Source organism: Molossus molossus, unplaced genomic scaffold (genome assembly GCF_014108415.1).
Source record: "Molossus molossus isolate mMolMol1 unplaced genomic scaffold, mMolMol1.p scaffold_m16_p_12, whole genome shotgun sequence".
In the NCBI taxonomy this organism is placed as follows: Eukaryota; Metazoa; Chordata; class Mammalia; order Chiroptera; family Molossidae; genus Molossus; species Molossus molossus.
Window position 1 is genome coordinate 67,481,302 of NW_023425347.1, and position 27,520 is coordinate 67,508,821.

At 41.9% G+C, this 27,520-nt stretch overlaps 1 protein-coding gene across 6 annotated transcripts in view; it reads right to left on the minus strand.

Moving 5' to 3' along the window:
- The window catches only part of ELAVL4 (ELAV like RNA binding protein 4), a 93,919-nt gene that overhangs the window by 20,828 nt on the left and 45,571 nt on the right, over positions 1-27,520 (minus strand). For all 6 annotated transcript variants that reach the window (XM_036255959.1, XM_036255955.1, XM_036255958.1 and 3 more), the window contains exon 3: positions 3,820-3,923. In XM_036255959.1, the coding sequence (XP_036111852.1) occupies positions 3,820-3,923 (104 nt within the window). The remainder of the gene's footprint in view (positions 1-3,819; positions 3,924-27,520) is intronic.

Here is a 27,520-nt window from a genome sequence, read left to right on the forward strand (position 1 = left end):
TACACACCCTCCACACAGATGCTCGTGCTGCTGAACAAACAGGCAGCGTGATACTCCGGCACGTACGACCTTCCACCAAAGTTCCTTCTAAAACATTGCTTCAAACCTCGCTAACAACTGTGTGATCCTGAGTAAGTCTCTTAACCTCCATGGGCCTCAATTTTCTCATTTGTGTAGACAGCACCTCCTTACAGGGCTATTTTAAGAATTAGAGGTGATCTGTATAAAGCACCTGGCCCCAGGGATATCTCAGGGATTAAATGTGATCAAACATGCAAAGGAGTTAGAACAGTGTTAGAGTAAAAACTCAATATATGGTAGCATTACTACTATTATTATTTCCTTTCAAGCTCATGGTCACATATTAAGCAGCTTCTTTTCTGACAGAACCTCTGGATGCTAACTCAGGCCAACTGCTGGCCACTTATGTGGCTTTGGAGAATTCACTTCATCTCTCTGAGCCTGATCTCCAGGATGAGGGGGGGAACCTGGCCACTTTCTGCTACTAAAGAGGTTATAATCCAAAGAACAATTCCTCTGCAGTCTCGTGTTTGCAAATGTACACTAGATGGTTCCGAGGAGATCTCTGTAATGCATGCTTCCAAAGAAGATACTTGTTTTTCCCAGATAGGCAAGTTCTCTGCAGTAATCCACAGCGGTCATGGTGCCTGACTTAGGACCACACTCTCTCTGCTTTGATGCTGTGTCTACGTCTAGACTGTATTCTCCTTGAGGACAGAGGACCGGCCTTGCTTTCCACATACCCTCAGTATCTGCACAGTCCCATTCCACCCCCCTTAGTAAAGGGGAAATGAATATTTGTTAACAGGGAACCATCATCTGTGGGCACCTTCTACTAGCAACCCAATAATGAGTCATTCACTTCCAATCAGCAAAAACGGTATTTGTATATTCAAATTTGAATTCGGGAGCTGCCGACAGCTTGACCACAGGTCAACTATTAAGTTATGTTTGGCCCATCTAAAGAATGCTTTAAACTGTTTTAAGTTGGTGTCCGATCTTTAGAAATGCAGAGATTTGGCATACAACGAATCTAGATTTCAGTTTCTAGTGAGCAGTTGGAAGATCTGGCAACAATCTAGGCTTAAACAGTCAGCAGTAGCTGAAGAAGAGCTGCCCTCTCTACTGCTCTGCATCTCACTAGGCCTCTGCTCCCTACTCACCGCTTCCCAGGACCGGCTCAGCTTTAACCTTCCAAGTTTAAAAATGAACTCCTGGTTTGCCAGCATCTACGTCGTGAATTACATTTAAAGTAGTGTGTTTTGCACGCAGCACTCCAAAAATGCTCTTCTCGTAAATGTGAGAAGGCGGGACAAACGACTAAAGTTTGCAAACATGTACTAGATTGTTCCAAGGAGATCTCTGTAGTGCATGTTTCAAAAACACACACACACACACGACACCACTTATTTGTTTGCCCAGATAGACAAGTTATGTGTTCCTCCATGGAGTCAGAGTAGAGATATAAATCTCATGTCACTAATCAAAGCAAACTGAAGCAGAAGAAGTAAACAGAGGCCTGAAAGGCAGAAAAGCAATTTTTAAAAATTAATAAATGATGAGACTATTAACAGCACACAAAAAAGATTTGCTTTTTTTCTCCCATTTAATATGATTTTTACCTTAAACACTGTGTCCCCTTAGGAAAGGGAAGAAAAGTTAATAAAGGAACCTATCACTCAAACTTAATTTTTAGTATGGCAAATAAACTGCTTTAATGAAAGGGCTGAAATCCCCAGGTTTGCACATTAAATTTTCATTTGTTGTAGAGAATGGAAATTATTGATTCAGCCATGGCATCATGCATTCTGAATCCTACGGTGCCTCGGAAGCCCACGTTACTGCTGGGTGCAAATGTGTTGGCAGCGTTTTGAGGCAGAGTGAGAACAGGGTGGGGGAGGGGGAGGGAAAGGAATATTGAGAAGGAAAGGAGGCAGACTGGCTCTTCACAGAAAGGAAATAATCAATGCTCCTTGTCATGAAGATCCATTTAGACAAAACACTACTTCTGATGGCATGATGGGCCAGGGGTGCATTCTGAGATCAGAAAAGCTGGGTTCGCTCAGTCTTTTGGGAAATGCTTACAGCTTCAGGGAACACTTGGGGAAAAAAAACCCAAAAAAACAAAACAAAAAAAAACCCCATACAGAATGGATGGCTGATTGTTTGACCCTAAGCTCTTGGGGAAGTTTGGATTTCAAGAAAACTGCAGAGGAAAGAAAAGTATCTTTCCCACTTCAAGGTCAGAGTGTCCATCAAGGGAAGAGTAAATGTCTGACATTCTAATGCTGAATTGGATAGCACAGAAAAATCAATCAAACCCACAAATACAGCTCTCAACCTGGTGTGGCCTCATCAAAGACACGAGCATCCTATCTTTACTTAAAGCATAAGGTAGGTTTTCCTTTGAAAGAAATTAATTCTCCCACCTCTCAGAGGACTACCCCATAATTAAACAACTCTCAATTATTTCCCCCTTAGAGAATTCATCGGATTGATTCTAAGCCGAGACTGAGGCAACCTGAACCCGGCCCATTTTGGGATATTCGTGTATCACAGACTGTATGAGGTCAGGAAAGCAATTATCTTTAGAAATAAGCTAAACTCAACTAGAAAAGCAAAGCTGCTTAAGGAAGGATGACAGGAAAGGAAGGAAGAAAGGAAAGGAGGAAGGGAGAAAGGGAGGGAGGGAGAAAGAAAGAAAGAGAAAGAAAAGACAATCACATAATGTATTTCAAAAAGAGAAGGTTTTGCTTTGTTTTGGTTATGTTTTTATTTTTATTGCCTCCCACCTAAGACGATCTTATGCCACTAGTCTCCCCTGTCAGTCTGGATGCTGGAGAAGGAGCTCTGTTGAACTAAAAAGTTCTGGTTTTGTGTTTTCAGACACCGAGAGCTGGTGCCATCTATAGATTTCCATTCTGGGAGAGGTTTCTCTTTTGTCCTACTTTGCGTCAGACTTGCTGTCGTGAGGATAAGCGTGCCCAGGAGACACCTCCCCATGGTTTAATAGGCTATGAAGAATGGGACTCATTAGTGGGCTGGCAGCTGCCCCCAAACAGGATGCTAGGTGGGGGAGACGGGAAAGGGAGGCTGAGGAGGCAGGCTCCGTTCAGGAGCTCACCGCTGGCTGTCAAAGCAAATAGCACCCCCTCCTGAAGGATCCCCATCAGGTGAAGTCTGAGCTGAGAGGGACACTCAGCCGCAGAAACCTCGGTCTGAAAGAGCAAGCTCTGGGTAATGGTTTTTCTTTTTTACCGTAACCCTTACTGAGATGTTATGTTCCGGTTTGATTATTTTCAGATATCAGGAATGTTATTTTTCTGTCATTCCTTTACTATGTTCCCATAGATTTCATACACTATCTTTCCATCACCTTCCCACCCACATTTAGGCCACACTATTCTATATGCTGTTCCCCACTCACAATATTTATGTACATTTTCACAGCTTTACATGTGCTGTTCCCTCTGCCTGGAACAGCTTCCTCATCTCAGCTTCTTCCTGTAGCTCAGTTCTGGCCATCTCTGCAGGCTCAGGCTCCCAGGCCTTCTGGCTGGGGTGGTCATCCCTGAAACTCCATCTGCCCTCCGGACTGGAGGTCACACAGCTCATGGTCCCGTCCCTATACTCAGCCCTCACCTCACTCTTCTGTAATGATCTGTGTCCCCCCAGAAAATGTCCTTTGAATAAATAAAGAACACCACTTCTAGCTCCCTCATAGCCTTTATTTATTAGATCACAGGGATGAAATTAACCAGCGCCTCCCCAATCAGGAGCCAGCATATCACCTCTTACCTTTATGGTTTTGGTCTGGAGTCTGAGTCCATTTAAAGTGTTGATGGCTTTCTCTGCATCCTTTGGATCAATATAATTAACGAATCCATACCCTAAACTCTGTCCTGTGGAAACATTTTTTAAAAAAGAGAGAGAGAGAGAAAGAGAGAGAAAGAGAGAGAAAGAGAGAGAGAGAGAACTCAATATCTTTATAGAGGCAACACTTCCCATTGCAGTGAATCCAAACCCTCCTCTAGCATATGGTTCCTTTTATAAACGGATTTACCCCCAGGTTGAGAAATTTCAAATTCTTTCATGTCTCATTCTTGTCGCTTTCAAGCTCACAGGAGCTGCCCCAGCTGGGAATGGGTAAGTGCCCCTGCACATCCACACCATATACACAAATGTCACTTAATGGGGAAGAGGCAGGACAGGGTAGTGGAAAGAGAACAAGTGTTATTTGTCAGAAGAGAATTGAACTGGAGTCCCAGGGCTTTCCCTATCAGCTGTGTGACTTTGGGGACAAGTCATTTAATCTCCTGTTTTTACCCCCACATCTCTTCTCTGGAAATAACAGCAGTTGCCACAAACAGGTTTGAGAGAGTTGATGAGATATTGTATATAAAATATCTACCAAGCACCTTGCCTAGAACATAGTAGCTGCTCAACAAAAGACAGCCGTGCTATGATCCATCCTGTAAAATTGGGGCAAGTGCTGGATGCAGGAGCTGTGTCTGCTGCCTCCGTCATGCCAGCCACACCCACACTCAGAGGAATGTAGCAGGATCCGAGCAGCAAAGACTAGAGATGTTCTAGTGAAGGCAAGGCCAGAATTTAAAGCAGTTGCTACAAATTACTCATTGCCTCCATCATTCCCCCAGTTCCATAACAATAAAAAGGGGTGAATTCTATTGGAAGGAACTGGGGGCTCCTAACTCAAAGGAGGTGTGTGCAGGTGCATTCTTCAAAGAGGATTTAGCTCCTTTCTGTGGGGATGGCATCAACTTGTCTGCACAGAGAGGTGGAAAGTGACAGGGTTCCCCACTAAGTGAAATAAAAATTATGTTTGTGATCGTGCCACTGATTATAAATAGTCCATCAGCTCTGCCATGTGTCATCAGCCAGAAATATCATTAGGAAACTTTACATTTTTCTGACACACCCTTTAAGAAACACAAATTCAGAGTGGCTGCAAAACCAGCTTAAACTTCCCAGGCGATGTTATTGATTTGTGGGCGGCAGCAGAGCCGACGGGAAGAAGATGACAGAACATCACATGTCAAGGAGGACTGATTACATAAAGCTCCCTTTGGAGTAAAGGGGCCAGGGCTGGGAGACAATACAGCAAAAAGTCTGCCATGTCCTGGTGATAGGAGCCCATTTCAGCAGCCAAAAACTCTTTCCAACAGCTTCTGTTTTGTTGGTAAATGTCTGTGTTTGTGTTGGTTGTAGGAGGGAACCTGGAAAACAAGTTGAGTTCTGGATCAGAAAATGGGTGACTCTGTTATTCTTTATAGGAAGGACACAAAGAGAATCATAAGGAAATGCAAATGCATTTTTTGTGCCCCAAATGAAAATTCTTTCCATTAGGATATCCCTTTGTGTTTTGGAATAACAGAGTAAGAATAGGAAAAGACAGGGGCAGGGGCAAACTTCGCCAGATATGCCCTTCACCAGCCAGAATTAGTAACTGAAAAAGGAGAAGAGAATGCTGAGCACCCTCCAGCTGCGGAGACCCTTCTCTTCCCATTTCACTGTGCGCGTGCGTGTGTGTGTGTGTGTGTGTGTGTACACAGAAGAGTAAGCATGAGAGAGAGAGGTATGTGTGAATTATAAGCCCCTGCCACATGTTCTGAGAAAATATTTGCAAACCAAAAAGTAAATGAGACTAATTTCATTGGTTTAAAAATATCATTTATCCTAAATTTGGCTGCACCTTTACAAGCCTAACTAAATTTACCTAATTAAATCAATTTTCATCAAGCAAATCTATTAGTCCTATTTGCCTTGTATATAAGAGAAGCCTTAAAAACTACTCTACTAAAATATTTTATAATTATTTACTTTAAACAGTCATACACCAAGTTAAGCTGCTTTAAAGCACATTTTTAAAAGCAATAATCTCAATGATGATAAACCTTAGGTATGAGATCTAGGAAATGGGTCAGAGAGTCAACCTATCCAGCTAAACTTACATTGTGTAAAATTAAAATAAAAAAAAAAAATATAGACAAAACACCACCTAACTGCAAACATTGGACCTACATCCAAATAATTCATAATTCATCATAATGATGGAAAATATGTGGAGAAATTGGTCACGCCTACCAGTGATGCATGTTCCCTGATACACTATCTTTCTTTCTAATTATTCATATATTTACAGAAATTTGAAATAAATAATAGAGTGGCTATTTTATATATTCTACATTTATCTTTATTTTAGACCTTTGTTTCAGGAGGAAGGAAAACACTCTCAGGTCCTAGGAAGGTCCTGAAGATAAAGTGAAGGAAAGGACTTCCGTGTCCTACCTACCCACCTGCCCCCATCAGTCCCAAACCCACCATCACCTAGCACCTGACTGCAATGAGCACAATCATCATGACATGCTCTCGCTTTAGAGAGAGACTGCACTTAATATCAAGAACGAGGGTGCTTTAGGAAAAGTAAAAACCAGATGAACATCGTTTCAGAAAGTAAAGGGAAAAAAGACTGAAGATTCTCCTTGATATAAAATAATGATTGCCAACTCTAAAACAGAACACTGCATTGAACCGGAGGACGACAGAAGTGGAAAGACTTGCCTGTGAATTGAAAGGTATGAGATAAACTGGCAGCCCGGTGAAACTACCTGCGGTTAACCTAGTTCACAAATAGGCTCCTTCACATGCCTCTTGCCATCACAGGAGGAGTCCAGCCAAGTCTAATAAAATGTACTCTGTGGAACTAAACATTTTCTTTAAAACAGTCTATAGAGGATTAAATCCTAGGTAGAAAATATAAAAATCCAAGATTCATTTCTTTCAGAAACTGTTTTAGCTGCAGGGGAGAATAAAATAAGGGAGAACTTTATATTTTGGATGGGTTATGGATGTGCAGTTCTGTATTTAAATGTACATAGAAAAACATAGATGAAACACATTCACAAAAAATACCAACACTATTCCCATGGGGACCAAGAGAGCCACCATGCTGGGAAGGCCCAAGGGACCCAGTTAGGAACCTGGAGCTAAGTGTGTGTGTGTACCTGCATCCCACACATAGACAGGGTCCCTATGTTATTCCCGCCCCCCCAAATAACTACATCTTATTCCTTTATTAGCTGTAGCAAGATTTGACTATACAGGTATGGCGACAGTATTTTCAGAACAGAAAATTAAACTTCATTTTTGTTCTTAGTTTATGAAATTATTATTATTATTTTTTTTTTATCCTCACCCGAGGATATTTTTCCATTTTTTGTACAGATAGAGTGGGAGGGAGAGAGAGAGAGAGAAACATCGACGTGAAGGGACACATCGAGTGGCTGCCACCCGCACGACCAACCAGGGCCGGGGACAAACTGCAACCGAAGTACATGCCCTTAGCGGGAACCGAACCCGGGTCTCTCCGGACCGCAGGCCGACGCTCTAACCGCTAAGCCAAACTGGCCAGGGCTATGAAATTATTTTGATAGCAAGTTGAACACATAAAAAATAAAATCACTGAAGTTATGTTTATTGAGTCACCAGTAAAGAAAAATAAATCAATAAAAAAAGAGATAAAATATTATGAAATAAAGACTGCCTCCAAAATTTAGAAACGATGGTGACTGCCAGGCTTATTGATACCCAGGTGATCTACAGCCCTTACATGTGACCAGTCTTTGAGAGTCCTGTCCAGCAGGCCTGGGGGAGGGGTCTCCATTGACCACGCATGAGGAGGACATGCATTCTTGGCAGTTTGGGATAGAAATTACAATGTGGTTTCCAAGAGAAAACTGTTACACATAATGCCTACATTTTAAAGCATCAAGCTTTTCTTACACCTGAACCTGATTGTTTCTGCTTTTATAAATCGTGCATGCACACACAAACATGTGATGTGTCTTCCTACTATGACATGGTAACATCTCTATTTTGTTATAATAATTTGTATACTTAACTCCTCCCCTTAGACATATAACACATCTCCTCACAAGAACTAGCTTATGAAAGTTTGCATCTTTGAACATAGAGGGTACGCGACAAATATTTGCTAAGTAAAAGAATGGATAAACACATTTGTACTAATTTTTCGTTTCTGGAGGCATATGACCTTGTTTGTTTGTTTGTGTGAGGGAGCAGTGGTAGAGGGTGTGTACCTCGGGAAAGGAGAGAACACAACAATACGCTGACATCAGGGATGATTGGAAACAAAACACAAACAGAAAACGTCCTGGGCGGCTTCCCCTGAAGCACAGTTCAGGTGAAAAATAAAAGCCATCCTTGCCCACCTCAGCAGAGATTCTGTTTCCAAAGTGCTTTCCCACCCCTCCGGAACACTGGACTGCAGGAGAGATAATCATCGTTTTACAGATGTGGAAAGTGAAGCTCAGGGAAAACAATGATTTCCCCTACATTACAGAGCTGGATCTTGGTCTAGATCAGGGGTGGGTAAAATATTTATGCATAGGATGAGATAGTACATAGTTCAGCATCGGTGGGTCCTCCGGCCCCTGTCAAGGCGACTCTGCCATTGCAGCACGAAAGCAGCCACAGAGAATATGTAAACAAATGAGTGTGTTCCAATAAAAACTTATTTAGAAAAATGGGCAGTGGGCTCAGTTTGCCTTTGGGCCATAGTTTGCTGACACCCAGTCAAGAATGTTTGACTCAAAATCTAGTACCCTTTGCCATAACCACAGTAACTCCATTTAAACTAAAATGTTATTGACAACTATTTCGAGGCCCTGAAATACCTTTGAGGCGTTTTTGAAACACCTGAGAAAAAGTAGATTATCTTTGATAGCTTGTGTTCGGCATTTTAAATTTGTACTCAAACTCGAGGAAGCGTCGCCATCATAGTTGATTAGAACCCCTCATTTTCCCAGTCATTCTGGATAGAAGTTGTTTTCCCCTGCCTTTGAGGTTCTGGGGGCTATGACAACAGGACTCCAAATGTGACATCCTCATGGCTGATGGCCGCGCGGAGAAGCTGCCTGTCCCCATGCAGGGCTGGCTGGCCGGAAGGCACCTCAGCATTTCTGCACTGCTTCCTGCACAGCTTGCTCTTTCTGTCTTCAAAAGTCGTCCTTCTCCAGAAACCTAACAGTTACTTTCCTCATCTGCAAAGCCCTCAAGAGGGCAGCCAGATGGGTAGCTGCTGTTGATGAAAACTTCTGAGTTGAGTAAGGCATTTTTGTGGATGTTAGAACCCCTAGCTCAAGCTGAAATTCTGTTCTCCAAGCACATGATAAAATCCCCAGTCACCTCAAGATCACCTGCGCGGCGGTAATCCACATGCTGAGTTAACCGGAGCCAACTCCACACCGCAGGACTCCTGCCTGCCAGGCCTGAGGTGGCTTTCCCGCTGCCAGCTGCCTTGAAATCTATCTGAATTCACCCAAAAGAGGGTCAGAGAGCTCTGTGGCTGTTACTGCATAGGTGTGTGTGTGTGTGTGTGAAAACTATATTTTTTTTGTATAACGTTAGTTAAGTCATTTAAACTCATCAGCCCGTTCCCTTATCTGGAAAAACAGGGATAATCTCTATCCTCACAAAGGTTCACTGTGACGATTAACTATATTAGCATGTGGACGAAGAACAGCTACAATTTATTCAGTGCCTACTTTATGCCAGGCACTGTTAAATGGCCTAGTTAGAGGAGCTAATTTAATCCTGCATGAAATGGGTACACCAGGCCCATTGTGCAAATCAGAAAAGTGAGGCTAAGAAGTGTTAAACAACCTACCCAAAGTCAACCAGGAAGTGGGGCCAGGGCTAGAATTTGCATGAACCCAGGTCTGTGTGACTTCCCAGCTCACGCCTTCTCTCTATGGGGTCTGGCCTCTGTGCAAAGGCATCAGGTAAGAACTCAAGGGGAGGCACACACCCTGTGTTGGGGTCTCTTTCCCTTCAGAACACTGACTGGGGCTGCTTGGAGATTCTGGAGCACCCATGGGTCCTCCCCATCCTATCCCACCTCTGTGAGAGATTACATGTGTTCGGCTGTCTGATCTTGGCTTTTCTCCTGCAAACTCAATGTTTGTAAAGCCAACTAGTCAGAGGACTGATTTTCTTCCAGTAGTTCACAGTGGTTCAAAGCCTTACTACTCTAAGTATGGTTCCTATACCAGCATCATTGGCATCACCTGGGGACTTGTAAGACCTGCAGCTTCAGCCTATAGCTGTGACCCTGGCGAAGTTAAATTAACCTCCCCACACCTATACATCTTACCCAGTCACAGGGAAGGGACGTGCTGATGGGAAGGCTCTCCGAATGTCTTAATATTTTCTATTTCTTTTCATCCTCAAATTTTGCATTCCTGCTTTGCCTCTTTCTGTTGCAGTAATCTCATCTGTAAAATGGACTTAATATTACTTTTATTTTCATAGAGTTATTGGAAGGATTAGAAGTGATAATGCATGTAAAGTGTCTGGCATATAACAGATGCTTAGATGATTCCTTTTCTTTCTTCTTCCAGCCCTGTACACTATTGCCTACAAGGGTGCCATATCCTCAGTGAGGCCCAACCTCCTTGAAGGTGAAGAATGTTTCTGATACGTTTCTTTTACATTGGAGCACATAACGCAGTAAGCACACACATTCCACATAGAAATGGCATCTGCTACATGCTAGATACTATGAATGGGCCCCAAATAACCAAGGGGACTTATTATGTAGAAGAGAAAGACAAATTTAAGAAATAATTATAGTTCAGCAAAAATAATAAATATACCTGAGATTTTCCTTTTAAAGTTATATACAGGAACAGAGAGGAGGTGGAGACTGGGTTTAAATGGGCAGAGTAGGAAAGGCTTCCTAGAGGTGAGGGCATCTGAGTTGCTTTGAAGAAAGAGTAGAATTGAGTTTCCTTATCAAGGGACGGGGTTCCAACCCGAATTCAAACAACATATTAATTTATCCCATAGACATTTACTGAGCTTTTATTATGTGCCAGGAATAGTTCCATTTACTGGGAATATAGTAGAGAACAAAAAACAATTGGTTTTTGCCATCAGATTTGGGGTGAGGGGGTTGGAAAAGAAACATATAAATAAAATATAAAGTATGTCTGATGATGGTGAGTTCTAGGGAGAAAATAAAGCAGAGAAAAAGGAAAGGCAGTGTGGGGGGTGGGGTTGCAATTTTTTAATACAGTGGTCAGGTAAGGCCTCACTGCTAAGGTGACATGAGAGCAGAGACCTGAGGGAAAGGAGGTGGCCAGTCCCCCAATCTGAGGGAAGGACATTCCAGACAGAAGGAATATCATGTGCAAAGGCCCTGAGGCAGGAGCATGCTTGGTGTGTTGGCGCAATGGCACCGTAAATGTGAGGACAACTTACCATTGCACTTAGCAAATGACTGAAAAGAGGAAAGGGGCACCCCTGACTTCTTCAAGCTGGTTCTACAGTGCTGCTGAGTAAGACATGTGAAAATCACTCTAGCCCCCTCCTTGGCCTTAAAGATCAGGTGAACACTCTCAATGAAACACCTTTCCAAATTATCTCTTAATATGTCTCTGTTCCTCACTAGGTAGGGGGCAACTGGAGGCCAAGATGATATTTTATTCATCTCTGTACCCCCAAGACCTACCAAAGTGTCCACGACATTTTTTGGACATACAGTAATTTTCTGTTGGTTGAATGAATGAATATTATCTATTTATATACATATTTACATCCTCTTAATCACCCTCAATTCCCCATATACTAAACAGAAAGAAACCAGGAAGAGTGGCAACATCTTTTACCATCTTTTACCTGTGTCTATGCTGTTAAGAGGTATGGAACCAGATCCCATGAGACACATCTGAAAGACTCGTGGGCTTTAGCGAAGGAGAGAAGACTCTAAAGGTGCTCAAAGCCCCTTCCAATATTTCTGATGTCTGATGGTGGTGAGTCATGGAAAGGCAGAGGTAGATTTCCTCTGTGGGGCCCCCAGGTAGAAAGTGAGAATCAGGCAATAGAAGAGGGAATCGATTTTTGCTTTGATAAAGGAAGAACTTTTAAATAATAATTTTATAAGGGTATGGGCTTCCTTGTGAGGTGGTGAGGGCCCCATGACTAGAACTATGACAAACATGAAGCTAGACCCACATGTTATCAGGGGATGCTACAGCAGGTAGCAAGATGAACCTATAAGATCTTGTCTAATGCTAAGATTCAAAGGTTCTAAATTATATTTATTTTAGACCTATGCTCACAACCAGTTTCAGTTTATTCTGATTTCTAATTGAGAAAATAAAAATAATAGAAACTATTTATTAAGTACCCACTATGGGCCACTTTATATACATCATTATTTAAATATTTATAACCTCTGAAGCAGGTCCCCTTCTAGCCCTGTTTTACAGAAGAGGTAACTGAGGCCCAGAGAGGAGAAGTAACAAACCCAAGGTTATTTGGCTGGATAATAATAGCCAGACCCATACCCCAGCCTTCCCATGACAGCCTTTCAGTTGTGCCCTGGTTTTCTGAATATGTGCTCACCTGTGTGCCAAACACCTGCCCTGACACCGCACAATGTGCCTGAGACTTTGGGAGAGGCTGGGTTTTCTAGTACTATCTCCAAGTTCTCATTCTTTCCATTTAAAAGTACCCCATTCCCACCTTTCCATGTGGTTTGTCTGTCAGACTGGATCTGGGACCTCACAGAATGACACTTAAGCACTTCAGAAAGCACTTAAGTATCAATCATCTTCAAGTCTCTTCTTCCACAGATTTGGAAACTGAGGACCAGGGAAGAAGCAAGAAGTTCATGATCCAGCAGGAAAGTAAGACACATGAATCAACAATGACAGACTTAGAGTATGACAGTGAGGAGGTGAGAGGGTTTCTAGAGGATGTACCTGAGCTGAGCCTAATTTGAAGAGATTGGTCGGAGACAGCAGGCCAAAGACAGAGCAGAGCCCTCCAGAGGAGGGGCAGCGTGAGCACCATCCCTTCAGGAAAACAGACTGCCCCTGAGTTTACAGCCATCATTTCCAGGAGGCCAAGGGTTGTTGATGTCAACCTGGACTGGTGATGCTGTTTCTAAGCAGAATCGGTACTCAGATGCATGGATGAGATCTCCCCGTACCTCTGGCAGAGACTCAGAAGTCATTTAGACATCTGAAATGTTGAGTGTGTCTGTTCTCTGCCAACAACAAACACTATTAAAAAAGAAAAGACCCAGCCTTCCTTATTCTGAATTCCCAAAATATTTAAAATGACATTGAACCAGTACTTGGTTATTTCCAGAGGCTATATCCTGGCTTCCTACGTAGATGTAATTTCCCAGAGGCTGAGAACTCATCATGTGGCGTCAATATGGCAACAAGCAGAGCACTTGGCGCACAGTGGGCATTTAGTGTAAGCTCACTGAACTAAATGCATTACTCTGTGGACCCCAAGTTCCTCAGGGCAGGGACAGGGGTCATATTAACCTTGGTATGACCAATGTCTGGCACATAGTAGGCTTTCAATACATTTATGTTGAATGGATGAATGAATGAATGCAATAATCAAATGAACAGTATCAAAAAGAGTTATTTTTTTAGTATTTACTGTGTGCCAGTCAACATACTGAGTGCTTTATTTCTCCCCCACCCCAGCTTTATTGAGGTATAACTGACAAATAGGATTGTGAGATACTTAAAGTATACATCTTGATGGCTTGCTATACATACAGATTGTGAAAGGGTTCCTCCCATCTAGTTAATCAGTACATATTTATCTTCTTTTTTGGTTATACCTGAGTGCTTTACTTCTATCATTTCATTTACCCCCTAAAGCAATTTTACAAGGTAAGCATCATCACTGCCATTTACAACCAAGCAGACCAATGTCCAGAGGTCTCAGATCCCAAGACTACCTGGCTCCAAAGCCCATATAGGCTTTAAAAGTGTTTTCTGATTTCAGAGGCAATATCAGCCGAATGCTCAAGTGAAACAATGCCTCTGTTACTAGGGCAAAACACATGGAAAATCACACAGTGTACACAGTGACTTCAGCAGTCCTAAAGCAGGAAGGACCAGCTACAAAGCTACACTATTTCATAAAGAAAACCAACCAACCAATTCTCAAAGGAGTTTTTTTTTTTAACTTCTTTTCGTTTGTCCTATAAAATAAGTTGCTACAAATGATAGTTCTTATACATTTCAATAACAAACCTCAATAAATAAAAAAGGAACTAATTTGAACCCTATTTTTCTTCTGTCTTTTCAAGAAAGAAAGGTGATTCATAAGGTAAAAAGTAAGTATCAGTATTGCTTAAAAAGAAACTGAAAGGAAAATATATTCCAGATAACATCCTGGGGACAATAGAAGCCGCCTGACAACTATCTCACCTTCAGCATTTATCACGCAAAAGAAATGTTCAGACGGATGACCCTGGGGCAATAAAAGATTCTTAATCAAAACAATATAAAATTAAATTATGTTCAGAATATTACACTGACAGGAAAGAATAGTCACACATCTAAAAATATTTTTGACAAGGGTTGAAACAAAAAGAGGGAGAATTTGGCAAACTCCCAGCTAGCCAGGGAAATGGACCAGAACTCTCAATTCTTGGTTGGCTTACTCTCACATGAAACACAGTTCTGGATATCAAACAGCCAAGACTTTCCACCCAGAATGGATGTGAACCAGCAGGTGAGTCCAGAAACGTAGCGGATGTTACATTAGGGTTTAGCAACAAAGGACGAAGAGGTAGAAAAAGTTATCAGGTTAATGCTAATTACCGACATTGCAATGAGCCTTTGGGCAAATTGGGTCAAAGGTCTGTGGGTGAAAGAAATGTTGTGTTCAGGCACAAAGACAACGGCTTCCAAATCTCCCATCGGACATTATTAATACGAAGGACATGGGGAGGCGCCTGATATCACGTTGGGATTTAGACTGCATGAGATAAGTTAGGCGAGAGGGACTGGCACAAGGTAGATGCTTCACAAATATTAACTGAATATAAATGTATTAAGGCTGCCTTTATTTGAAGTAAAAGGAAATTCATGGCTCTCGACGAAGGAGGTAAAGTAACTTGTCTGTGCAGTGATAAGTCAGGATGTCAAATATGAGCTGGAGAAGGACTGTGTTTGAAAATCGTTGTCAATATGTCATTTCTGAACAAAGGGTTTGGGGTTCTCTGGCCTTGGATTTACCACTAGCAGCTGTGTGAAATGCAGAGATGAATACCCCCGTCCCTGTCGTCAAGAAGTTCACTGATAGCAAAGTACCAGACGTGAAGCTCAAATCCATGCTCTGACAGCTCAGTTCAGTTGCAACAAATGTTTAAAAGCATAGCGATTCCCCAGATCCAGAAAAAAAGGAAAAGAAACAAGGAACAAAAGTATGTCTTCCCTTTTCACCACAATTCAGCTTGCAGGTAAGAAATAAGACAAAATAAAGGAATGAAAACCCAAGCACAATAGAACTCATGCAGAAATGAGTCTGTAGAATAGGAATTGAGGAGGAAAGCCCCCCCCCCTTTTTTTTAAAGCTAAGTAGGCTTCTCTGGAAATGGCTACACCAAGCAAGTGTGACCAGCCTCACCACACCGAGTGCAGCACCTGGGAGAGAGGGGACAATGAAGGAGTGCCTGGGAAAGTGTGTAAGAACCACAAGACGTAAATACCTTCTAATGAATGGCTCAGCTCTTTTGGGCAATGGAAAATGAATTGCCACCCTAACAATCAGGAAACCAAATGAGCCCATAATTTAAATCATCCCCAGGACATGCTCAGTACTTCATAATTTTCTTTCTTTCTTTCTTTCTTTTTTTTTATCCTCACCCGAGGATATTTTTCCTTTTTTTTTTGTTCAGGTAGAGTGGGAGGGAGAGAGAGGAACAGAGAGAGAGAGAGAAACATCGATGTGAAAGGGACACATCGAGTGGCTGCCACCCGCACGACTAACCAGAGCCGGGGACAAACTGCAACCGAGGTACATGCCCTTAGCGGGAACTGAACCCGGGTCTCTCAGGACCGCAAGCCGACACTTTAACCGCTGAGCCAAACCGGCCAGGGCCGTACTTCATAATTTTCAACAAAAATGCCGAGCATGTGACAGGGCTGTGCTCTGATAGAGAGGGGATCCATGTGGCTCCCTTTCCTGTTCCTCTTGAGAGTCAGTAAGAGTTTCTATGGCATCCACTTGCTCACCCATGTGCAGAAGAGGACATCACCTCTTTCTTAACAAAAGAGACGAGATCATCAGGTGGGAACTATCCCAAACTGTCTCTTTCCCTTCTACCCACGAACTTACCCCTAATGTAGCTCCCCTCTTCCCTCCTGGTTTAGAACGTACAGTCCACAAAATGCTGAAGAAAGGAAAGCTTCCTTGGGTACTGAGTGCTATGTATTATACCATTCCTTTTAAGATTTATAATGGACATTAATACAGACTCAGAGATGTGGTGAGAAAAAGAAACCCCTTTTTAAGTTGGTTCACTTCAGTCTCCCAAACTCATTTGGTCACAGAATCCCTTTTTAAAAACATATTACCTACTACAAAAGTCTTCGGGAAAGACTTTTGGATGGGATTCCCAATAAACATTACTCTTTGACACAAGACTGAATACCATCTCAAGATCAATCACCCTGAGGTGTGTGTGTGGGGGGGGTCTGGGTTCCAACTCTGAGCTACAGTTCCTGAGATACCAGAGGGGTTGGCAGAAATCAAGAAGACCAAGCCAGAGAATACTTCTAAGGTCTCTTTTCACTGTGATACTCCATGATTCTGTTTCTCAGATGATGTTATGTAGACTTGCTTCTTAGATGATGTAGTCACAGGTCAGAAATATATAGTGGGGAGGGTGTCAGACATCTAAAGATATATTTGGATGTCAGTATAAGTTGTACAAGTGTGGTTCTAGCTCATTTGTGTCAGTAATCAGCATGCAGTGAGCTCAAGAAGTTTCTCTACAAGAATCAAAGACCCAAGGAAAAAACAAAACACAATTGTGTGGCTGTATGGACACTCTAGCAAGAGCACAGACATGCACATTAGCTATAGGTAACTAATTAGGCATATGACAATGGGAGACACTATAGTATCGTAGATTAAAATAGAAGCTTTGGGTCAAACAAGCAAAATTCAACTTTGCTCTGCCATTTAGAAGCTGTGTGACCTTGGATAAGTTGCTTAGCCTTTCTGAGCCTGTATCCTTGCCTGTAAATGAGGCTAATAATAACTGAACCTTACAGAACTGCTGTAAGAATTATATTACTATATGTCAGGTGCTGTTCTGAATGTTTTAAATATACTGATGCGAAAAACAATCCTATCAATATCCCTATTTTACAAATGAGAAAACTGAGGCACAGAGAGAGTGAAAATTTGCCTGTTATACAGTCAGTAAGTGGTAAAGCTGGGATGCAAATGCAGTTAGTCTAGCTCTTAATCACTAGGCTATCCAGCATACCATAGTCCTAGATTATAGTAGGTCCATGATATTCCCTGGACAACAGACACATATAAACAAATACACAAACACCTCCTCTTCCTCTCTGGCTTTTAAAATGTGCCATTTTTAAAATCATTAGTTTATTACATGATGCAGTTCAAGTGGGCAGCACCCAGATACCAGCTTCTCAAACACAAGGGTCCTATGTGGTTGCTCAAGAAACGAAAGAACAAATGCAACCCTGAGAAATGTAGTTCATTCTTAATGATGACTCACAACCGCTATTTTCACAAACAGCCTGCTAATTAAACTTTCTTATGAACTCTGCTAACTAATTTTTCCAATGCATGGAGGAAAAATCATTCATTATAGACCGGAATCCAAAATCTAATATTAACAGCGCAAGTAGGATCTGTGGCATTGTAATTTGATCAGCTTGCGCATTAATAACAGTTAGACAGTGATGTCTGAGAGAGCTAATCAGCTTTTGCTGAGATGCACGTAGATAACTGAACAAAACATCTGGAAGGCAGACTAGAAAGCAAAGCTATCTTATCACAGGGGGTTAGTATTTGCTTCACCCTCACAAATCCCCTGCTTACAACGTCCTATCTTCTGGTTGACCATTGTACTATCCTGAATTAGTGCAGCACTTAACGACTTACCAACACATTAGCAGATCACCTGATGTCAGGACACATAGTAAAGTGGAAAAGGCTGTGTTATTATCCTCATATTATGCACAGCAATCTGAGGCACAGAACTGTTTGGTCCACTTAAAGTCCTATAGCTACAGCTAGAATGAGAAATTGGTGGATCCTTCCACTGTATCATGTTGCCACTCCTAAAAGTGGCCTGATTTTAAAAACAATCTCAGAAATCATCCTGACATTTTCAAATATTGAACCAAAGGCTTTCATTTACGATCTCCCAGAAGCACTGAAACTGCTGCTCATTATTACTGCAGCTATTTCTGAGGCTTACTGGAATGCATCCTACACAGCCACATTCACGACTCAGGATGAAACAGCAAGAATGCGGGGGACCCTCTAGGAACGTCTCTTGTCCCAGTTGGCAGCAGCATGTGGTCAGACAGACATGGGTACACGGAAATGTAGCCACTTGCCAGGTGTGTGACCTCAGGCCAGTCACTTTAAATGCCAGGAGCCTCAGTTTCCTTATCTAAAGAATGGGGTTGTGGTCAAGATTAAATGAGATAACAAATATAAACAAGTGGCACCTAGCAGTGCTTAATAAATGTGAGTTCCCATTCCACTCCCCTGCTTTCTCATATGCTGTCTCCTACTTCCTCCTGGGAATCACATAACCAAGGACTAGACCAGGAACAGACATTCCCTCCCTTTCCTTTCTTTATCCATTTATTGGCCCAGGGGTTCCTAGGACCCCTGGTGAGAAGAGGGGAGAGTTATGAGACAGAAGGGGCCCCTCTCATTTATAGATCACTTTAATGAAAAGTGTCTTCACATGTGTCACCTGGTTTGAATTCACAAGTACCGTCCACAGAAGTAGGGTGAGGATTTATCTTCTTACTGTATATTGAGAGAATGGAGGTCCAAGGGGATCAAGTGACATACGCAAGGCCACACACACACCTATTAAGTGTGTATCTGAGTGAGGGCTGGGGGATGGCGCAGGACTTCATTAAAGCCTGTCTCCCTTCTGGGTGGTGCATTGCCCCGTGCTTGGTATTTCTGACAAGGAAGCGTTCAGGGTGTGTGTGTTTCAGGGCTGTGGGGCGCTCAGGCAGTGCCCTATTTCTTTTGCACTAGAGGGTCTGTCTCATTGGGAAGCCTCCACTGACTGGTGAGGAGCACACTGGGAAGAGAAAAGGTGGCTGAGGACTAGTTCCAGTTTCCAGAGTCAGGACCAGGAAGTGAGGGGGACATTCGATTTTCCTGTTTGTCGTCCAGCTCAGGGTCCTGGGCAGTGGGAACCTGCCCGAACTCCCTATAGGAACCTTCACCAGGAAGAGGGAGGGAGAGGATGAAGTTCCTGTGTGCCCAACCTTGGAGTCTGAGGGGAGGGTGAAGAGCCTCAGAGCCAGGGACACCTCAGTTCAGGGCAGCAGGCAAGGAGGCCCCTTCAAAACGCCTCCTTTGGCACACTGTCCACACCATGTGTCAGTGAAACGAACTCCGCTCAGGCAGCTTCTCTGTGTCACTGCCTGCTCTGGCCATGAAAAACAAGTCAATCAATCCAACATGAGTTCAAGCAAGAGACATGAGAACAGGAAAACACTAGGTATGTGACTTCAGGCTTCATATTCCGTCCTGTATCATAGCTGGCAACTATCTCCACAGTCATGAGTGTGGTGGGAACAGTGGTGGGCTGGGGTCCTGGTTACTACTTGAGAATGGGATCAAGGTGGACACCATCTACTTTTCCTTGCTCGATATAAAGAAAACTCAGGCTAGGTGGTCTATTACTTCTCAGAGAAGTCACCTCGCCACATTTAATTTACAAATTTTCCTTCTTGTCTCCTTTTACCATTCTACACCCATTTCCTAGCTCGACTCTGCTTTTTTTTTTAAATCTATGAGTATTTTAGTTTTAGTTCTTTCCCATATTATTTTATAAGCCAACTCAAATCCTTTTAAAATCAAATGGCATATAAATAAACATGAAAGCAGAAAGAGAGAGCAGGACAAAAGAAAAAAAAAAGCAAAGGAAAGAAAAAAGAGAGAAAGAAGGAGCAAGGCAAATAAATGAGAAGCCAGGTGCTCCCGCCTCATCTTCTTTGGCTGCACTGGCCTCATCTTACAGCGAGTGCAGACATTGCCTCTATTGGCTATTTCAACAGGCTCAGAGGAAGCACTAAATACAAAAGCCTTTGAAAACAAACATGAAATAAAAGTATTGGGGATTATTACGTATATATATAATGTTCATACCCCCAATAAAATGATTTAATTTGATTCAAGATGTTTGTGATGTGAAATTTCATTAGCAGCCATAGGAATTAGAGTAACTACCTGGACTAGCTGTATCTACTCAATGCTGACGGCACCTCACATCTCACCAGACATCCAACCACAAAACAGGGCCACGCAGAAAACCAAACTTAAAGCCAGTGAGAAATTGAAGTGGGTGGAAAGAAAGTCACTGAGAGAACATCTACCTGATCTCAGTGAGATAAACAATGATTCTCAAATGCCGTGGGCAGTTTAAAAATTGTCCATCTCCTTCTGTGTTAGGTCAGGTTATTTATTAGCAAAGTTATTTATTCTGTGTTCATCAGGTTATCTGGAGTATAGAAGACTTGGGTTCAAATCTCAGCCCCACTGCTTATTAGCTGTGACCTTAGATAAATACTTACCCTCTCTGAGTTTCAGTTATTCCAACACAAAGAGGTACTAACACCTACCTGCAGAGTAGTCCTGATTGTTCTATTCACTCTCCCTTGAAGATGTCTGTGAAGCTTGGCTCACCTACATCCTCTACATGGACCTGTCTCCTGCAACCTACTCTCTACCAAGTTCAAGGCTCATTCCTAGTTGACACTTGTTCTGAGAACCCCAGCCCACCGTCATCTTTTTCTCCTTTGAACACCTATAGCTGATGTCTTCATCTTCATTCAGCAGAGGCAGAGTGGTAAGGTAGCAGAAAGACTTTGTAGTCAGACAGATCTAGTCCCACTCTCCAGCTAACTGATTCTAAGCCTTGGCTTCCGTATCTATAAAGTAGGGATAATACCACTGATCGTGCTGAGCTGATATAAAGCTTCAATGAGATGACATACATAACATGCCTAGCGCTATAGCTGACATATAGTAGGCATCCCATCAAACCTCTAACTTCGCTGTATTGTTAGAGCACTTCTGTGACATCTTTCCACTGAAATTCCAGGGGAGTTTGTGCTGTGGTGAAAACCAAAACAAAACAAAGTGCCTATAAAACAGCAAAGTGGATGTGTAAGTGATATGCCTTATAAGCAGGTTCTCTGCCCCCTCCAGGCCCACAGGCTGCTGTAGGGCCCGAAATTTGTCCTGGCTTCCCAGACGCACTGACTCTTCTAGCAGCAACATGTGGGCACAGACAATGTCATCCTCTTGGCTTCCTCACAGACCCTGATACAGAATTTCAGAGAAGAGAAGGAAAGAAATAACTTTTGTCTGGTCTGAGAAGGGCAGACACAAAGTAAATACTGTCGGCTGACTGAAAATGTTCTGAAAATGTAAAAGCCTTATACAAATATATGGTCTCTATCTAAATTTTATCTCCTCTCCAAACTAGAAAAATCTTCTTCTATCAAAGCTCATTCTGGGGACTGTAAGAAAAAAAATGAAAAGGCAACTTAAAGATCTGTAGTTCTTATAAGGAGCAAAGACATATACAGTTCATCTGTGAAGAGTAGTAAGATGGAAGAAGAAAATCACCCCTACCCCACCTCATAGAAGACAAGAAAAAAAATGAATTTCCCATTAACACATTTCAGAAAGCACTTTCCTCCTACCCTGAAGCTGATGAATTACATTTTAGATAATGTGTGGAAATTTCAGTTTGACATTACCTTCCTGCTTAGTTCCTAGTCTCAATCAACCAGGTCATTTGCAGAGAAGGGGGGCAGCAAGTAGCGTGTGTGAGGGTGTGTGTATGTGTTGGGGGAAGGAAGGGAGGCTCCGAGAACAGGGAATTGGTCTTAGGAACCAAACAGTCAGCTAAAGTACAGAAATAGAAAATCCTTAAAATACACAGGCCTGATTCACATCCTAGGTAAAAATCCTTTGAGACATCTCTCCTGGGATGTGAGAATACTTTCCTCTGGTTATCTGAGTTTGGAAGCAGGGCAGAATTGTCTGATTTGGAAGGGAAGATGAAGGGGAATACAGCCAGGGGGCAAAAGGAAACCGTACCTGGTCTGTAATCCTGACTATTGCCATGGGGGGCGGGGAGGGGGCGGGGGGGGGGGGCTGTGTCAGTAGAAGAGGAATGTATTTGTACAAACAAAAAACCTCACAGCTTCACTCAATTGTCAACCTGTCCTAATTAGAAGGGATGGCAGATCTATGACTGCCCTTGATGGGTGTGTGAGAGGCACAGTGATCATGGTTTACTACTTACACTTAACGTTCTGACATTCTCCAAGTTCCCCTTACCAAGGCAAGGGGAACCATTTTCCCATTTTGTAACCCATTCGGCTGCCAAATCCTCTCCATACCTAAAAATTTTCCATTCATCCTCAACAATATATCTCGAAGTCAACAAATCAAATTTAATTTATTCTTCTTCGTGAAATACATGAGATGACTGCAGGGAAGTGATAAACGACAGATGCAAATCTACTGCTTTTCCTCTGAATTCAGGAGGCACGTCACACTGTACATTTGTAAAATCAGCAGCAAGATGTATTGATAAATGCTACTATCTCCTCTACCCTTCCTATCACTAATGAATATCCCTCTGATGTGTGTGTAGAAAAGTTAATTTAACTAATCAATATCTTGGAATTTTCTTGGATATGCATAATGAGGCTGGATTTTAACTCTGCTCAATGTAAGGCAGCATCCATTTCAAGGTGCTTGAAAATACAAACAAAGGTGAACATAGTGAAGAGCATTTTGTGAAGAGAGATAATCTGAAGCTAAAAACCACTCCAAATCTATTCTTTTTTGTTCAGGTAAGCAGTGACCTGCTTACTTAAAAAACAAAACACAAAAACCAAAAACCCCTGGTATTTATTATTTTTTAAAGGCATAGTGTGCTCTGTTACAAAACAAAAGATTTTGAAACTTAATTATATTTTCACTGGACTGAAAGTTTTCATTCCCTAGATAATATAAGCTGAGTTGGTCTGTACAGGGGAGATGTAAGTTTAGTTTTTTTAGAAAAACTTCCAACGATAAACTAACTATAAATCAGACAACTCACAATTAGTCAGCAAGCCCTGGGTTCAAGTACCAGCTTCCCTATTTGGAAGCGAAGTCACCTTGTGCAGATTACTCAGTTGGTCCTAAGTCCAAGTTTCTTCATCTGTAAAATAACTATCTTGAGGATTATATGAAACTCCATCTACGGATTTCAGCATGAAGCTTAGCAGCACATAGTAACTGTTCAATAAACACTGGCTATTATTACAAAAAAATTTTTTTCTTTATTGATTTTAGAGAGAGAAAAAGGGAGAGGGAGGGAGAGAAAGATAGAAACATCAGTGAGGGAGAACATCGATTGACCGCCTCCTGCATGCCCTCCACTGGGGATTTGGCCCACAACCTGGGCATGTGTCCTGACCAGGAATCAAACCGGTGACCTCTTGGTGCATGGGTCAACACAACTATGGAGCCATACTGGTCGAGCAACACTGGCTATTATTATGAATCTTGAAGAAATCCCAAATTACTATTTACTTATTAATTTTTTTAAAGTAATTATTTTAATTGAATTATAGTTGACATACAAAATTATGTTAGTTTCAGGTATATCAACATAGGGATTTGACATTCCATACATTATGAAATGATCACCACAATACGTCTAGTTACCACCAACATAGTACAAAGTTATTATAACATTATTGACTATATTCCCTATACTGCACGTTACATCCTCATGACTCATTTATTTTATAACTGGAAGTTTGTACTTCTTAATCCCTTTCACCTATTTCACCTGTACCCCTCTGCTTCTTCTCCTCTGGCAACCACAAGTTTGTTCTCTGTATCTATGAGTCTTTTTCTATTTTGCTTTGTTTGTTCATTTGTTTTGTTTTTTAGATTCCACATGTAAGTGAAATAATGCAGTATTTGTCTTTCTCTGCCGGACTTATTTCACTTAGCACTATACCCTCTAGGTCTGTCCTTGGTGTTGCAAATGGTAAGATTTTATTCTTTTTATGGCTGAGTAATATTCCATTATATATCTATATATCTATATATCTATATCTATATCTATATCTATATCTATATATCTCACATCTTCTTTATCCATTAATCTATCAATGGAGACTGGTCTGTTTCCATATCTTGGTTATTGTAACTAACACTGCAATGAGCACAGGGGTGGTGTATATCTTTCTGAATTATTTTTATTTTCTTCGGATATATTCCCAGAAGTGGAAGGGTCATAAGGCAGTTTCCATTTTGAGGAAACTCCGTACTATTTTCCACAGTGGCTACACCAATCTGTATTCCCACCAACAGTGCACAGGGTTCCTGTTCTCCACATTCTCACCAACACTTGTTATTTATTGTCTTTTTTTAAAAAAATCCTCACCTGAGGACATTTTTCCATATTTTGTTCAGATAGACTGGGAGGGAGAGAGAGAGAGAAACATTGACGTGAAAGGGACACATAGAGTGGTTGCCACCCGCACGACCTAACCAGGGCCGGGGACAAACTGCAACCGAAGCTGAACCTTATCTTTCAAACCTTACCCAGTAGCTCCCGCTAACACTGACCTCACCCTTTCTCAACCATCCACAGCCCTGCTTGTCTGTTTCATATGCCAGTCACTCCACATACTCATTTTTATACTCAGTAATGTTCAGTTTCACCCACCCTGTCCTCAAAATGCCCTTCAGAGCTCTCACTTCCTGGAAATGGATAGAAAACTACTCTTAAAAACTATACTTCATGGGTACACAAAGAGTGGTGTTAAGTTAAAAGAGAATTCTTTTTTTATCACTGTGATTCAAATAATCACACACTCTAGACGGGCAGATCAAAACTGTTGTATACTAATTTATTTATGGGGATTTTTCTGTTACTTTTTTTTCCTTTCTCTGTTCTTTTTGAATGGGGGTGATAAGATAGACAATTGTCAAAATGCTAGCCCCGCTGCCTTTGGAGATAATACCCTGAGACACCTAACTCTGTCCTGTCTCAACCTTACGTTTCCTCCCCTAACGCATAGATCGTCGGGGAACCTGGATTCAGTGATGCAACCTCAAAGCCTGAAAATACACCCAGACAACCAAATAAAAAATAAGAAATAAATTCACTTCTCCGCAGTCCATGGGAATAGTTTAATTTCTGCTGAAGATCTGGTGTTCTTTGCCTGAGTTTCGAGGTTGCACGAATCCTTGCTGGCCACAGTCCACTTCCCCTTCTCTCTGGCAGCAGACGCTGCAGGTGGATGAAGGAGAAAGATAAAGGACACGGCTTCCAGGGCCATCATGTGCCCATGGCTGCACACAAAAGCAGCTTGGGACACACGTTTTCTCTCCCTCGTATCTAGATTATCTTGATAAGTGTCCTTTCCCAACTGGAAAAAGAAAATCTAATATCTCGGAGAAGATAAGTAACAGAGATGTCCAAAAGCACTGTAAGGGAATCTTAAACATGGCACTTTCAGTAAATCTGGCTTTATTCTGAAGGCTGACTTGTATCCCCAGAGGAAGATAAATATTGTTATCTTTGCCTCCTGTTATACACAAGAGCTTTGTTTACAGCCATAGTGTATACTAGGTAGACTTTCCAGAGGGTGGCCAGCAACCACGACTCAGAGGAACACAGTATTTCATTCAGTTATGGGATAAGGGTTAGGCAGGGATCTTCACTTAACTCAGGCAGGGACACCCTGCACATGCTTCCAGATAAGGCCATGCTTTTGGAAATGGGGTGACTCCCAACTCCACCATCTGCTGATAACTGTGATGCCTGATTAAGTTACTTAAATTAACCTCACTAAGCTTCAGCGTCCTCCGTAAGAAAATGGACGCTGTTCTCAGTGTTAAATGAAATAAGGTATGTCCAGTGCTTAGCAAGCACCTGGCATAGAGTAAGTGCTTGATGTATGATAGCAATTATGTCCTCAGTACCACAACCCTCAAGTCCATGCCCAGATTTCCCCTCTGTGCTCTCAAATGGAGAACACATTGACAACCCACAGCCAGGAGTAAATCCAGCCTACTGGCAATGCCATCAACAGAGTCTCCCTCTTGCACCCTGGTGTGTGTGTGTGTATGTATGTATGTATGTATGTATGTATCTATCTATCTATCTATCTATCTATCTATCTGGTCTTAGAACATTCTAAGGAAATCTATTATATTCTCTTAGAGAGTGCTTTAGGCTAGAAAATCTTAATCTTGAATTCTTACCTCTTTGCCACTTCCCATCCCCCGACCCTCCCACAGGATATTTAGAACTCCTTATAAACTTCACAGGATCGAGATGCATTGAGATCTGTAGGAGGTGTTGAAGGAAAAGGGGGGACAGGGATGTTAAAAATCAGGGCAATGAAAATACCTATGATGTCATTTCCCCTGACTTCTGAACCACCAGCAGCAGCCTTTCTACTTGCCTGGCATGATCCCTCACCTTTCCCAGCCTGTGTTGTCACTCACCCCCAAATGTAGGCTTCAGAGGGTCTTCCATCAGCGTGATTCCCACTCCTTCCCCCTTCCCCACAGTCTTATCCCTCCCTCCTTGTCTGACTCTTAGCATAGCCAATTAAACCTGAACAACGGGTGGATGGAGGAAATATGCTGCATCTATGGAATGGTACAGCAGGGACCAATTTCACTGTTAATTTAAAATGCTAGAATTAATTAGGTAGTGTAAATGAAGAATTTAATAAGCACTCTTTACAACCACAAGTTCTACTTTTATTAAACACTGCTACCAAATGAGGGCAAATATCTCCAGTCTCTCTATATTTCCTTGCCTCATTCCCATAAGTTCTCTGCAAATAAAATTCTTTTTTTTGGACCTGAATTAAAAAAAATGCATAATTATAAATTTATGCCTGAATTGTATTTCTGCTTTCAACCCATAAGCTTCTTCTTTAAGCTCAGATGCTATTGTATGTCTCTGCTTGTGCTGGAGAGGGTGCTAAACAAACCAAAGTTGACAATTTGGGTTTTGTATACCAAATTAAAGGCTGTCTTGGAAGCTGTCACTCCTATTCAAATCCACTCGGTGAACTACCAAATTAGCATTCTTTCAGTAAAGGAATCTGCTTGTTTAAACATGTGTCTTTAGAAAACAAGGAAAAACACCATGAATCAGTACTTCTAAAAAATCTCACTACGGTTCTAAGGGAACTCTTTTGAAAAGGTGATTAATAATATTCACTAATATAGCTGGCAGAGTCCCTATTTAGAAGGCAAGGCTACACCAAAAATATATTTTCTATACAGGAGTGGGAGGAAGAATCATATGGTTAACTGGTTTTAATTTGGTTTGAATTATCAT